We start from the raw sequence: 15,414 nt of genomic DNA, 5'->3' as shown, positions 1-15,414 counted from the left end.
CTAGATTCAGAACCTTCTGACTCAGTAGAGGAAGCTCCCACTGAACAGAGGCTGACACGACTATCTTATGAATGCTGTGCTCCACACATACTCACAGGAATAGGGATCAAAGGACTGACTCTTCAATCGTTTATTTTTTTTGTGTGTTGTTGGCATTTGGTTCATTTCTTGCCCGTCCCTAGTTTTCAAAAAATGATTCCTTTTTAAGAGTTACAAAGCCAATGCACAGAGTTGACAGGGCAAGTTCTTGATCCCTTTCCTTGATTGCTTCAAAAACAAACTCAAGGTCAAACTGAATCCACTAACTGGTTGAGTCCACATCTTCAGTAGAGAGGATAAGCGGACAGTGAAACTACAAATTCTGGGCCTTATAGATGATGCGTGGCTGGAGGGCAAACTGCCATATGAAGATGTGGAAATACCACATCAAGTCCTGTTTGGGGCTGGTTTAGCTCACCAGGCTAAATCGATGGCTTTTAAAGCAGACCAAGCAGGCCAGCAGCACGGTTCGATTCCCGTACCAGCCTCCCCGGACAGGCGCCGGAATGTGGCGACTAGGGGCTTTTCACAGTAACTTCATTGAAGCCTACTCATGACAATAAGCAATTTTCATTTAATTTCATTTTCATTTCATTTCATGTTGCTAGTCCTGTACTATAACCACAACACAGCCAAAACATACTATAAAGCAATGCACTTTTTATCCACAAACAAATCCCTTGATTATTCACATGGAGCACCATTCTAGAGACTCGACACACTATTGAACAGAATCAAATTCAACACATGCCTTAAAGTTTGCTTAACGTGATCGTTCCAGGAACTCCCAATCGCAAACTTTTGGGAAAAATCAATTTGTACCACAAAGAAACATACAAATTCTCCACAAGACATAAATTGAATACAATTATGGAAGTCACCGAGGGAATATACGGAATGGCAACGCAAATAAGTTAATTAAAATAGCTGCTTATTTTGTTTCCATTAACATGCCTCCAGAAAGAAAGGTCGATGATCAACTTTTGGCCTCGATTTAACCTCACAGTCCTAATAGCTTGATGACAAGAAAGCTGGGCAAAGGCTAACAAGCTAGCATACAGCTGTACCTCTGCTTGGTAAAGCTGGACTAGCACTGGGTAGGCAGCGTTTCGACAGTAATAAAGGATCAGGTCACCCAGGATGGAAAGTTTCTCCTGTTCTCTATCAGCAAGGTCATTCTCAGATTTGGAAGGTTCCTGCAAATGAACAAAGTAATAAATGAATCGGTCATTAAAAATAGCATCTTAAGTGGGACTAGTGTGATTCATAAGATATACTGATTTATTAGCATGTTCTTTCAGTAAAATGATTAACTAGACGTACATGGCATTTTCTATCAACATTTTTTAAATGATGTCTCATATTTTTTTTAATTAATTTGCAGGTTGTGGGCATTGCTGGCAAGGCCAGCATTTATTGTCTATCCCTAATTTCTCTTGTGATAGTGGTGGTGAGCTGCCTTCTTGAACCGCTGTAGTCCCTGTGGTGTAGGTTCACCCACAATGCCATTAGGGAGGGAGTTCCTGTATTTTGACCCAGTGACAGTGAAGGAGCAGCGATCTATTTCCAGGTCGGGATGGTGAATGGCTTTGAGGGGAACTTCCATGTGGTGGCGCACCCATGTGTCTGCTGCCTTGTCCTTCTAAATGGTAGTCGTCTTGGGTTTGGAAAGTCCTGCCTATCAGAAGCCTTGGAGAGTTGCTACGGTGCATCCTGAAAAAGGTACACAGGGCTGACACTGTGCGTCAGTGGTGGAGGGAGTGAATGTTACTGGATTGGGTGTCAATCAAGCTGCCTGCCTTGTCTTGGATGATGTTGAGCTTCGTAAGTATTCTTAGAACTGCACTCATTCAGGCAAGTGGGGGAATTCCATTACAATCCTGCCTTGTGACTTGTAGATGGTGGACAGGCTTTGAGGGTGAGGAGGTGAGTTACTGCCTGTCATTGTGTTTTTGGTTGTGAGTGAAAGGGGTTGAAGTGGGGTCCTCAGATCATTGAGGTTGAGAGACAACAGGAGATCGAGCCTGGAAGGCAGCATGATTTTATTAAGGTTTACAAACAATAGTCTTTATATTGTTCTCATTAATTGGCTTAATATTTTTTCATAGCAGGAATGCATAATTTCAAACGTGTTCTTCATTGTACAGAATCTTGATAATAGGAATAAAAAACAAAGAGAGCAAATTGCAAATTACAATAATGATTCTTTAATAATTTCCAACAACTAACAAGCTATTTAATTCGAAGAATTCATTAAGTCATGTACAAAGACACATACTTTTTTTTCTAAGGTTGTTCGACAATGACCAAAAAGACAAATTTAGCCACCACCCCTTGATATCTTTGTGAACTGTAATGGATGAATACAATGACAGCTTTAGTGTTGGAGGACAATGCCCAAGCAGCAAGGTAATATGTCCCAATCAACCTGCTCAGGGCCTGGAAAAGAGAATCAGGCAAAAAAACGAAAGGGAAAATGCTGGAAAATCTCAGCCAGTCTGGCAGCATCTGTAGGGAGAGAAAAGAGCTAATGTTTCGAGTCCGATGACTCTTTGTCAAATCAGACTCGAAATGTTAGCTCTTTTCTCTCCCTACAGATGCTGTCAGACTTGCTGAGATTTTCCAGCATTTTCCCTTTCGTTTCAGATTCCAGCATCCGCAGTAATTTGCTTTCATCAGACAACAAAATATGACTTCAGGAAGATCATCGGATTATTCTGAAATAGTTGCACGGGACATATTTGAACGTGAGGTAGTTGTCAGAAGACATAGGGGTTAGCTGCCTGTCCATTAGACACACATTAACTTAGATTTGCATTATTTTTTCAAATAAGTTTAAGTGCTCAATTCTGTTTTTTACAATTAAGGGGCAATTTGGCCTGCACATCTTTGGGTTGTGAGGGAGAGACCCACGCAGACACAGGGAGAATGCACAAACTCCACACAGTCAGTGACCTGGGGCCAGGATCGAACCGATGTCCTTGGTGCTGTGAGGCAGCAGTGCTGACCACTGCACCAGTGTTTTTTTTTTAATTTATTCATGGGATGTGGGCATCACATGGCACACTGAGTGTCCATTTCGGAGGGCATTTAAAAGTCAACCACAGTGTTCTGGACCTGGAGTCACATGTAGGCCAGACTGGATAAGGATGGCAGATTTCCTTCCGTAAAGGGCATTAGAGAACCAGATGGGTTTTTATGACAATCGATAATGGTTTCATCGTCATCATTAGGCTTTTTTAATTCCAGATTTTTATGGAATTCACCAATTTCGCCATCTGCCGTGGTGGGATTCAAACCCAGGTCCCCAGAGCATTGCCCTGGGTCGCTGGAATTCAAGCCCAAGGACAATACCATTATGCTACCATCTTCCCTTTATGTTCATGCCATGTCACTGTAGATACACTCTTTCCTCAAACTCCCATTAACTGCCGCACTCGCCATGTGTGAACAGGGATAGTTTAAAAACTGCAAGTAGTAGTCAAAAATGCAAGTAGCAACCCTTTTGAAAACATATAAAAGAAGGAGGCACTCTTTTGATTGGAGGACAATTCGCTGCAGATGAAACCAAGTGCAGAGAAAATAATAGTAAGAAACCCCTCCCAAAAAATCCCAAGAATGGTCAAGGAAGCAATTCTGATATTATCTGTACAAACCCAGGTTATATTTACTTACCTGGCAAAGCAGAGTTGTTGGCAAGGTCAATAAGTCTAAAATATTTCGTTCATACCAGGAATCCAACATGCCAATATATTGAGCAATTTTATTCGTGCTATCTTGGTCTGTTGACTCAACTGAACTGAAGTCCTAAAGTAATAACAAACTAGTAAGCATTGACAGTTCAGAAATACGTTTAATTTCTAACTAATTATTCTTTACTAACAATATTCTGAACTGCTTGAACTAGTAGATTTCCAGATCAACTCAAAACAAACAAGATGAATGGATTGCTGTCAAACGCATTCACATTCAGCAAGAAAAAACATTATGTATGCCCTGTTTCTAAAAAGGGCAGCAGGGGAGCATGGTGGTTAGAATAAATGCTTCACAGCTCCAGGGTCCCAGGTTCGATTCCCGGCTGGGTCACTGTCTGTGTGGAGTCTGCACGTCCTCCCCCTGTGTGCGTGGGTTTCCTCCGGGTGCTCCGGTTTCCTCCCACAGTCCAAAGATGTGCGGGTTAGGTGGATTGGCCATGCTAAATTGCCCATAGTGTCCTAATAAAAGTAAGGTTAAGGGGGGGGGTTGTTGGGTTACAGGTATAGGGTGGATACGTGGGTTTGAGTAGGGTGATCATGGCTCGGCACAACATTGAGGGCCGAAGGGCCTGTTCTGTGCTGTACTGTTCTATGTTCTATACAACAGTACAGCACAGAACAGGCCCTTCGGCCCTCGATGTTGTGCCGAGCAATGATCACCCTACTTAAACCCACGTAACCCGTATACCCGTAATCCAACAATCCCCCCATTAACCTTACACTACGGGCAATTTAGCATGGCCAATCCACCTAACCCGCACATCTTTGGACTGTGGGAGGAAACCGGAGCACCCGGAGGAAACCCACGCACACACGGGGAGGACGTGCAGACTCCACACAGACAGTGACCCAGCCGGGAATCGAACCTGGGACCACTGGAGCTGTGAAGCATTGATGCTAACCACCATGCTACCGTGAGGCCCCATGTTATCATAGAATCCCTGCAGTGCAGAAGGAGGCCATCCGGCCCATTGAGCCTGCACCAACCCTCTGAAAGAGTACTTCACCTAAGCTCACTTTCATGCCCTATTCCTATAACCCTTTAATCTAACCTACACATCCCTGAACACTAAGGGACAATTTAGCATGGCCAATCCACTCAACCTGAACGTCTTTGGACTGTGGGAGGAAAGTGGAGCACCCAGAGGAAACCCACGCAGACACGGGGAGAAAGTGCAAACTCCAAACAGACAGTCACCCGAGGCTGGAATTCAAACTGCGCCACTGCCACTGTGCGGCAGCAGTGCTAACCAATGTGCCACCCCAGTTTAAAAGATATTTTTCAGCCCATTCCAGGGCAAGTCCTACATCCCTGGAAAATGGGTGATTGGGAGTTTCGATAACCAGCGGCTGATCTGTAGTGCCAGTTTTAAGCTGGCTTGATAAGTGGCAAACCCACCTAAGTTGATCTTGGCAGTCCAAAAATCAAGTACATGACAAACTCCCACATCCCAAGATACTCATCCAGTTCTCTCTTTATTTTCACCCCCTTTACTGCTTCTGCTTCCTGCCTGGAAAGTGCATTTCCCAACCATCACCTAAAATAATTAATCCTAATCTATCAGAGGTCCTCTCTCACCTCATGCAACCTGGATGCCGAGTTTGTGACAAACTCAAATGTGTTATCAGAACTCAACTTATCTATTTCCTTAGAATTCATTAATGTTTCCCGCAAGACCGCCCTCTCCGGGATAAACACTCCTAGGCACTTCCACCTCTCAGTTACACAATGCTTATTCTATACACATACATTTTTACAGTATTCAATTTGCTATAACCTATTATATTTCACTGGTAACCCTTTTCTTATGAGGTAATGCTGTCCTCCTAAGATTTTCCAAAGTTATCCAATGGACACTTCCTTCCTCTGGCCACTGGGTGGCTCTGTTGAACCATTTTTAAATATCTTCCTCAGCTAATTTGCATCCTCAATATTTCCTTTTCATGTAGTCAAATTCATATTGCATTTTTCATGTTTTAACATTCCAACATTTGTTTTTTATGTTCCCCTTCCTGCATGTTTCTTTCATCTGCTGAGACTCTAGCTATGTTCCCTTCCAACACACATGATTATGTGGAAGGCAGGGGAATCTTTCGAGGAAGTTTGGTACAGTAGGCTAGTGGAAGAGAGTTTAGTGACAGAGGTCGATGATTAGATGATCTCAATCTTACAGATGAAGACATTAATGAGCTTCTAGCTCGGTTGCTGTAGTTGAGGGAAGAGGGATATAAGAAGATGGTTGCTGAGGATTTTGAGCATTATACCTAAAGACGTATCACCCTTCACTTGCTGCTGGAGGTTTGAAGAGACCTTTTGAAACACACAGGAGATTTTCTGGGACACTTTGTTAAGATTTCATCAACACTCAAGCGATATTTATTCCACAGATTTTCAAAGAACTTGTGAAAAGACTGAGTGCTTCTCTATCTTACTGAAGAGATTATAGCAGTCACCAGGGAAAAGGGACTGCTTAATCATGATCACCCTGCTGGAGATCCCGTTTGGTCTGTAAGTAATAGGAGAGGATGGATAGTAGGACAGAGCAGCACCAGTGACTGCAGAAGAGAGTGACAGAAGGGCGAGTGACAGTAGGGTGAGCGAGTGACAGTAGGGTGAGCGAGTGACAGTAGGGTGAGCGAGTGACAGTAGGGTGAGCGAGTGGCAGTAGGGTGAACGAGTGACAGAAGGGCGAGTGACAGTAGGGTGAGCGAGTGACAGTAGGGTGAGCGAGTGACAGAAGGGCGAGTGACAGTAGGGTGAGCGAGTGACATAAGGGCGAGTGACAGTAGGGTGAGCGAGTGACAGAAGGGCGAGTGACAGTAGGGTGAGCGAGTGACAGTAGGGTGAGCGAGTGACAGTAGGGTGAACGAGTGACAGAAGGGCGAGTGACAGTAGGGTGAGCGAGTGACAGTAGGGTGAGCGAGTGACAGAAGGGCGAGTGACAGTAGGGTGAGCGAGTGACAGTAGGGTGAGCAAGTGACAGTAGGGTGAGCGAGTGACAGAAGGGCGAGTGACAGTAGGGTGAGCGAGTGACAGTAGGGTGAGCGAGTGACAGAAGGGCGAGTGACAGTAGGGCGAGCGAGTGACAGAAGGGCGAGTGACAGTAGGGCGAGCGAGTCACAGTAGGGTGAGCGAGTGACAGTAGGGTGAGCGAGTGACAGTAGGGTGAGCGAGTGACAGAAAGACAAGTGACAGTAGGGTGAGCGAGTGACAGAAGGGCGAGTGACAGTAGGGCGAGCGAGTGACAGTAGGGCGAGCGAGTGACAGAAGGGCGAGTGACAGTAGGGCGAGCGAGTGACAGTAGGGTGACACTAGGTTAAGCGAGTGACAGTAGGGTGAGCGAGTGACAGTAGGGTGAGCGAGTGACAGTAGGGTGAGCGAGTGACAGAAGGGCGAGTGACAGTAGGGCGAGCGAGTGACAGAAGGGCGAGTGACAGTAGGGCGAGCGAGTGACAGGAGGGTGACACTAGGGTAAGCGAGTGACAGTAGGGTGAGCGAGTGACAGTAGGGCGAGCGAGTGACAGTAGGGTGAGCGAGTGACAGTAGGGTGAGCGAGTGACAGTAGGGCGAGCGAGTGACAGAAGGGCGAGTGACAGTAGGGCGAGCGAGTGACAGTAGGGTGACACTAGGTTAAGCGAGTGACAGTAGGGTGAGCGAGTGACAGTAGGGTGAGCGAGTGACAGTAGGGTGAGCGAGTGACAGAAGGGCGAGTGACAGTAGGGCGAGCGAGTGACAGAAGGGCGAGTGACAGTAGGGCGAGCGAGTGACAGGAGGGTGACACTAGGGTAAGCGAGTGACAGTAGGGTGAGCGAGTGACAGTAGGGCGAGCGAGTGACAGTAGGGTGAGCGAGTGACAGTAGGGTGAGCGAGTGACAGTAGGGTGAACGAATGACACTAGGGTGAGCAAATGACAGTAGGGTGAGCGAGTGACACTAGGGTGAGCGAGTGACACTAGGGTGAGCGAGTGACACTAGGGTGAGCGAGTGACACTAGGGTGAGCGAGTGACGGTAGGGTGAGCGAGTGACGGTAGGGTGAGCGAGTGACAGTAGGGCGAGCGAGTGACAGTAGGGCGAGTGACAGTAGGGCGAGCGAGTGACAGTAGGGCGAGCGAGTGACAGTAGGGCGAGCGAGTGACAGTAGGGCGAGCGAGTGACAGTAGGGCGAGCGAGTGACAGTAGGGTGAGCGAGTGACACTAGGGCGAGCGAGTGACACTAGGGCGAGCGAGTGACAGTAGGGCGAGCGAGTGACAGAAGGGCGAGTGACAGTAGGGCGAGTGACAGTAGGGCGAGCGAGTGACAGAAGGGCGAGTGACAGTAGGGCGAGCGAGTGACAGTAGGGTGAGCGAGTGACAGTAGGGTGAGCGAGTGACAGAAGGGCGAGTGACAGTAGGGTGAGCGAGTGACAGTAGGGTGAGCGAGTGACAGTAGGGTGAGCGAGTGACAGTAGGGTGAGCGAGTGACAGTAGGGTGAGCGAGTGACAGTAGAGTGAGCGAGTGACAGTAGGGCGAGCGAGTGACAGTAGGGCGAGCGAGTGACAGTAGGGTGAGCGAGTGACACTAGGGTGAGCGAGTGACAGTAGAGTGAGCGAGTGACAGTAGAGTGAGCGAGTGACAGTAGGGCGAGCGAGTGACAGTAGGGCGAGCGAGTGACAGTAGGGCGAGCGAGTGACAGTAGGGCGAGCGAGTGACAGTAGGGCGAGCGAGTGACAGTAGGGCGAGCGAGTGACAGTAGGGCGAGCGAGTGACAGTAGGGCGAGCGAGTGACAGAAGGGCGAGTGACAGTAGGGTGAGCGAGTGACAGAAGGGCGAGTGACAGTAGGGCGAGCGAGTGACAGAAGGGCGAGTGACAGTAGGGCGAGCGAGTGACAGTAGGGTGACACTAGGGTGAGCGAGTGACAGTAGGGTGAGCGAGTGACACTAGGGTGAGCGAGTGACAGTAGGGTGAGTGAGTGACACTAGGGTGAGCGAGTGACAGTAGGGTGAGCGAGTGACAGTAGGGCGAGCAAGTGACAGAAGGGCGAGTGACAGTAGGGTGAGCGAGTGACACTAGGGTGAGCGAGTGACAGTAGGGTGAGCAAGTGACAGAAGGACGAGTGACAGTAGGGTGAGAGAGTGACAGAAGGGCGAGTGACAGTAGGGCGAGTGACAGTAGGGCAAGCGAGTGACAGTAGGGCGAGCGAGTGACAGTAGGGCGAGCGAGTGACAGTAGGGCGAGCGACTGACAGTAGGGCGAGCAACTGACAGTAGGGCGAGCAACTGACAGTAGGGCGAGTGACAGTAGGGCGAGCGAGTGACAGAAGGGCGAGTGACAGTAGGGCGAGTGACAGTAGGGCGAGCGAGTGACAGTAGGGCGAGCGAGTGACAGTAGGGCGAGCGAGTGACAGTAGGGCGAGTGACAGAAGGGCGAGTGACAGAAGGGCGAGTGACAGGATACCTGGTAAGAGTAAAGGATAGGCTCTTCCTCCAGAACTCCTCCACATGACCAGCAATGTCTGGGGATCTGTGCATCATCTAACTCAGTCCCTGAGCAAACGTGAAAGCTGCTGTTGGTGACAGGGAACACAATCCACACCGACACTGCTCCCTGGTAATTATGGGCAGGATTTATCGGCTGTTCATGCCAACGGTAAATTCCAGCCCCACGCTGGCGCACGGGTTTCCCGGCGGCGAGGGGCGCTGTCAACGGGAAATCCCAATAACAACGGCAGGACAAGCAGATACCATTGGTAGGCTGCCTCCCCCATCAAAAAACACGTGGTGGGGTGTTCGGTAAATCATGCCCCGTGTTTAACCAACACTTGAGTGCCAAAGCTGCAGGTGGCTGTTTTAGTACCTGCAAACAGTTCATATTATGGTAATGAACCATTCGGACCAAAATTAGATGCTAAAAGCCGTGCGCCAGCGTGGGGCTGGAATTTACCGCTGGCATGAACAGCCGATAAATCCTGCCCATAATTACCAGGGAGCTGTGCTTTATTAGCACAACAACTATCTTGCATTTGATTTCACCCTTTCACCAAATTGCTAACTTAATCTTTGCATATTTCAAAAAAGCTACAGAAAGAAAACGCTGACATTTATATGGAGTCTATCATGACTACTGAATGTGAGAGAGGAGAGAAATTGGGGGCAGGATTGTGGGTTTTGGATCAGGATCCCAATGTCAGGGTCTAATGGAGGTCATGAACCCCATTGTAGGGGAAAGAGTCACCCATCAGCGCTTTTCCCAGAATTGGCCAATTTGTGACCAGAGGGCAGGCCCACTGACCAATTAAGGATGGCTCAGGTAATTCAGGTAAGATCAGAATAATGGCTTCAGCAGCAGGGTCACCATAGTGGAACAGGATCCATTCTGCCGCATAGACGGTGGTCAGGCAGGGAGGGAAGGCCTTAAAACCTGCCTGGAGTGCTGATCCCATTGGTCTGTTATTGGGAGGCCTCCTTCAGTCAGCGGGCCAGGTTCCCAATACCTTTGGAGCGGGTTTGCTGTAGGTTGACTGGAAAACTTTGGTCAATCTCTAACAATAAGCCTTCATAGGGGCTGTTTAGCACACTGGGCTAAATCGCTGGCTTTGCAAGCAGGCCAGCAGCACGGTTCGATTCCCGTAACAGCCTTCCCGAACAGGCGCCGGAATGTGGCGACTAGGGGCTTTTCACAGTAACTTCATTGAAGTCTACCCGTGACAATAAGCGATTTTCATTTCATTTCATAGATCATTAACTCCTTTTAACTGGCTGCACCCTCTGGGAAACTGGTCCAGAGAACGGGATGGAATAGAATCACAGAATTCCTACGGTGCGCAAGGAGACCACTCAGGTTATCGAGTCTGCACCGACCCTCTGAGAGAGCACCCCGCACCACCCACCCTATCCCCACAACCCCATAACCCCACCTAACCTGCACATCCCTGGTCACTAAGGGGCAATTTAGCATGGCCAATCCACCTAACCTCTACTTTGGACTTTTTGAGGAAACCAGAGCACCCGGAGGAAACCCACGAAGACACGGGAAGAAAGTGCAAACTCCACACAGACAGTCACCCAAGGCCGTAATTGAACCCACGTTCCTGGCGCTGTGAGGCAGCGATGCTAACCATTGTGCCACTGTGCCGCCCAAAATGGAAGGCAACATGACAGATAACAAGCAAAGTCAACATGCGGCTTGATGCCGAAATCCAGGATTGAACCAGGGACCTTTTGATCTTCAGTCTAACGCTCTCCCAACAGAACTATTTCAGCTGATTAGCCAGCAAGCCAGTACAGGCCTGCCCACTTCCACATGCCTGTTTCCATATTCCCTCCCATGCTCTTGGGTCTCTTATCCTTACTACATTACGAAATACAATGAAAACACACCTAGAAACGGGAAACTATATTGAATAAAATGTACACAACATCATAGTTATAATGAAAGCTATTGAAGTGCTGGACACTCAGCAGTGTGCCATTCACTGCCAACGGGATTCCCTCTTCCTGCCTCTTACGAATGTCCATTTCCCATTGAAGCCATCCCACGGAGCCGGGACACCCGCGGACGGGAGTCCACTGCCAGCGGGAAAGGAGAATCCCAACGGCCGGAGAATTCCGGCCCGATTATGCTAAATTCAACCTTTTTATTTCTTATAACTGGATTAAAAAATGACAAATCATTACCGGTTGGGAGCATGGTCTCTGCTGGTTGTCTGTGGAGAAGCTTGTAAACTGTGCAGAGCTGTTTAGTGAGTTCTTTTGCAGAGGAATGTAAAAAAATTGCATCCTGAAGTATTTTGTGAGAAAGGGACATTTACTCTCTTGCAACCTAAAAGTAGAAATGATCATCAGATTTTATTCACCTAATTTGTAAAGAGTGACCATAATATCTTGCCTTGTTTGTGACTATTAAGCACACATGTTTTTTATAGATACATCAGTGTTTTATTTTTTCTGGTGTCCTTCCTCGTACTTATTTTGTTTGTACTTCGATAAGAACGTACTGAATCCCACGATTGAATTGCCCTGAGAATAAGATTGTCATCGAGGCAGCACAAGGTTCTTTCCAGGTTAAACTATCTATGGTTATGTTATAAACCTTTTACGGTGAGTAAATAAATTCAACTCAGACAAAAATAGAAAGTCCCAACGAAAAACAGAGCTGTCGGAAGGAAAAGTGGATAATTGACAAAAGTGAAACTACAAACATAAACAATTTAAATCATGTAACTTCATAATTCTGAATGGAATAGAAAATAGAAGAAAATGATTTTTTAAAATTCATTCATGGGACGTGGGTGTCACTAACTGGGCCAGCATTTATTGCCCATCCTCAATTGCCCTTAAATATGAACTGAGTGACATGGGCCATTTCAGAGGGCAGTTAAAAGTTTGATTCGATTTGATTTGCTTTATTGTCACATGGACCGAAGTACAGTGAAAAGCATTTTTCTGCGGCCGAGGGAACGTATACAATATGTACATAGTCGTTAACCACGTTACTGTGGGTCTGGAGTAGCATGGAGGCCAGACCATGTAAGGACGGCAGATTTCCTTCCCTAAAGCAGGCATTATCAAACTCGGGAGCGCGACTTGCGGGTGGGTCAGGGGCAAGTGTCGGGAGGGCCGCGGAGCCGTCCGTCGTGGCACTTCAGATCGCGCAAATCTGCGCGCAACAGCCGCAGGAGCTGGCTGTTAATGACGCCAGCTGCAAGAGGCCTTCAAAACAGCCGCTAACATGTAAAAAAGATACGGCCGCACTGCTCATGCGTGCCAGATCATCGGCGCGCATGCGTAAAACTATGCGCATGTGCGCCGATGATCGACACGCATGCGCAGTGCGGCCGCTTATTTTTTAAACGGTCACAACTTTTTGTTTTATAAGTTCGGGGGGGGTTTTATTCATTTATTTTTTTCATTTATTTTATTCATTTTTTTTTACAAGTTCGGGGGGTGTTTTATTTGATAAAATGTTACAGGAAAAAAATGCAGAACTTTGGACAGATGGAGACTCCATACTTTCCGACACCGGAAGGTTTCACCTTCATCCAACAGGTTCCATTGGAGGAGCGTGTACGAGGGCCAAAGGGACCCAAAACCATTTCCTCCATTTTTGTCAGCAGCAAACAAGGTAAGAGAAAATGGTGGGTCACGCAGTTCGGCCGGCGTGGGTCACGAAGGTCGGCCGGGTTGGGTCCCGAAGGTTGGCCGGTCGGTAAAAATGGGTCCCCGGAAAAAAAGTTTGAAGAACACTGCCCTGAAGGACATTAGTGAACCAAATGTTTTTTTACGACTGTCGACAATAGTTTCATGAACAGCTTAGAATGCTGGCAATGCCACACATTTACAACCGGGAAGGAACTCTCAGATCGAGTACAGAGACTGTTTGTTGACTGTCAGAGAGGATTTGCAAGGAAGAACATTGTGGACCTTTTTGTAATTACTTGGTAATATTCTATCAGGATGTGTTTAGGGATATCCACTGAAATGTTCGTTATTGACAACCTAATTGCCAATCTTGGATTATCCGCAGCATCCTTACGAGCAAAGGGTTGGATGAGATGGCATAGGCATTATTTCTTTCCTTAAGACTTCAGCTTCTTTTCTTGATGAATAAGTCTGCACGATAATTATTTTGCTGTTTATTTTCTTTTCCATTACTTTCCATAGCTACGGCTAGGTGCATTATGTGCCTCAGACCAATTTTATAAACTGTTTTAATAAACACAACAGTCAGTTCTGCAGACAAAGGTAAGGATAAAAGTATTCTAGAATTTCTTATTTCAAACCACACGTGTAAGAAACAACAAGTTGAGTGACAAGGCCAAAAAAAAACTTGGTCCTTAAATATGTATACTCATGGAATATAAAATGAGGCACAATAGATAGTCGGCTCCAAGTTTATTACTCAACTTTTATAACCTTGGTTGGAAACTGATTATTGATTTATTTAAAGATGATTGAGGGGTCAGCAAGGTTTGAGGGGTCAGGGGAGGGGGCTAAGGAGGGTAAAATGGAGTAGTCGGGTTGTGGCAGGGTGTTGGTGTGAGGAGAGTTGGTGTGGTTTTTAGTGAGTTTTTAAAAATAAATTTAGAATACCCAATTATTTTTTTTCCAATTAATGGGCAATTTAGCGTGGCTAATCCACCTATCCTGCACATCTTTTGGGCAGACACATGGAGAATGTGAAAACTCCACATGGAATGTAACCCCGGACTGGGATCGAACCCGGGTCCTCAGCGGCGTGAGGCAGCAGTGCTAACCACTGCGACACCGTGCCACTCCATTGTGTATTGAGTTGTTCTTCTGATATTTTGTGTATATATGTGAAAATATCATGAATAAAAATATTTTTAAAAAATCTTTTATAACCTTGGAGGTGCAAGCTGGCTGAAAGAGCACATTGTGAATCGATCCCATCAATTTGATGCATTATATTTTCATTTTGAAGATTTGAATATGACAAAATATTTTCCTGTACCATTACAAACCAACATATCCTCTACACTCATTAGCATTGTGGTGGGTGGAGTTGAGCTGTTCTGCTTTAAGTGATGCATACCTGTAGATACAAATTCCAAGGAGATACACCAATCTCCATGGACAGGAACAAGTAACAGAATGAAGTATATAAGATGTAGTAAATGTTAAGTTTTAGTGCTTGTGGCGGTGATGGATGCTGAAAATCTGGGCAAGGCAGTTGCTTATCTTGTACAATTTTCTTTCTATTAAAATCAACTTAAAATCAGTGGAGAAAGGAATGATGTGCACTCAGCTCTATTGCCTAAAATCCCCATATTCACTTGGGGAGAGGGAAGAATGAATGTGTCCTTGTTGCACAAAAGTAGTTAGCGGAGAATGGATTACAGGCTTGAATACAATCATTGGGAAGATGGATTACTTGATTTCAGCATATCGCTTGTGATGCTGAGGAGGGATATGAAGATTTTCCTTTGTTGCCCAATGATTTAATGAATGGGAAATGGAATGCACAATGAGAGCTTCATGATTGGTGCCTCCACTTGGGCCTTTGAATCCTGCAATTAGCAGCCTGGCCATGCTTGACATAGAATTACATAGGGTATCGAGCTCAAAAATACATCATTTAGCTCAATTAATCCATGCTGATGTTTATGTCCCACTCCAGCCTTATTCATTTAACTCCCTATCAGATATTTCTCCATTCTCTCCTTCCTGAGGTACTTGTCCAATCTCCCCTTAAATGCCTCCATACTATTCACTTCAACCACTTCGTGTAGTGGTGAATTCTTACCTCTTTGTGTAAAGAAGCTCCTTCTAAATTCCCGTATTGATTTATTGGGGACTGTCTTACATCTTCAAAAGAATACAGACCCAGCCCGTTCATCGTGTCCTAGTGGATATATCGCTGCATTTTTGGTAACATTCTTGTAAATTAATTTTTGCACCTTTTTTACATTATGGTGATAAGATTTGTGCGCAATACAGTGGTGAAGAGAAGCTGTGTACCAAATGATGATTGACAGACTTCAGATTGCCAGCTACTAAGCTGATCTAGTATTGGGAAGAATTTAACATAACAATTCCAAGGAGATATACCGGTTGGGATCTATTATCATGGATTTCTCAGAAGCTCAGAATTAGAGACCAAAATGGACATTTACATATTT

The 15,414-nt window shown here is 46.3% G+C and overlaps 1 protein-coding gene across 1 annotated transcript in view; it reads right to left on the bottom strand.

Annotated features, from left to right (window-relative positions):
* The window catches only part of pik3r5 (phosphoinositide-3-kinase, regulatory subunit 5), a 120,471-nt gene that overhangs the window by 22,771 nt on the left and 82,286 nt on the right, over nt 1–15,414 (bottom strand). The window contains exons 11-13 of the mRNA XM_038777263.1: nt 11,450–11,594; nt 3,715–3,846; nt 1,107–1,235 (exon numbers count right to left, since the gene is read on the bottom strand). Coding sequence (XP_038633191.1) covers nt 1,107–1,235; nt 3,715–3,846; nt 11,450–11,594 — 406 coding nt within the window. The remainder of the gene's footprint in view (nt 1–1,106; nt 1,236–3,714; nt 3,847–11,449; nt 11,595–15,414) is intronic.

The sequence above is a fragment of the Scyliorhinus canicula genome, chromosome 18, assembly GCF_902713615.1.
Source record: "Scyliorhinus canicula chromosome 18, sScyCan1.1, whole genome shotgun sequence".
NCBI classification, from domain to species: Eukaryota; Metazoa; Chordata; class Chondrichthyes; order Carcharhiniformes; family Scyliorhinidae; genus Scyliorhinus; species Scyliorhinus canicula.
The sequence above is the reverse complement of the archived record's forward strand: the minus strand, read 5'-3'. Positions and strand labels throughout refer to the sequence as shown.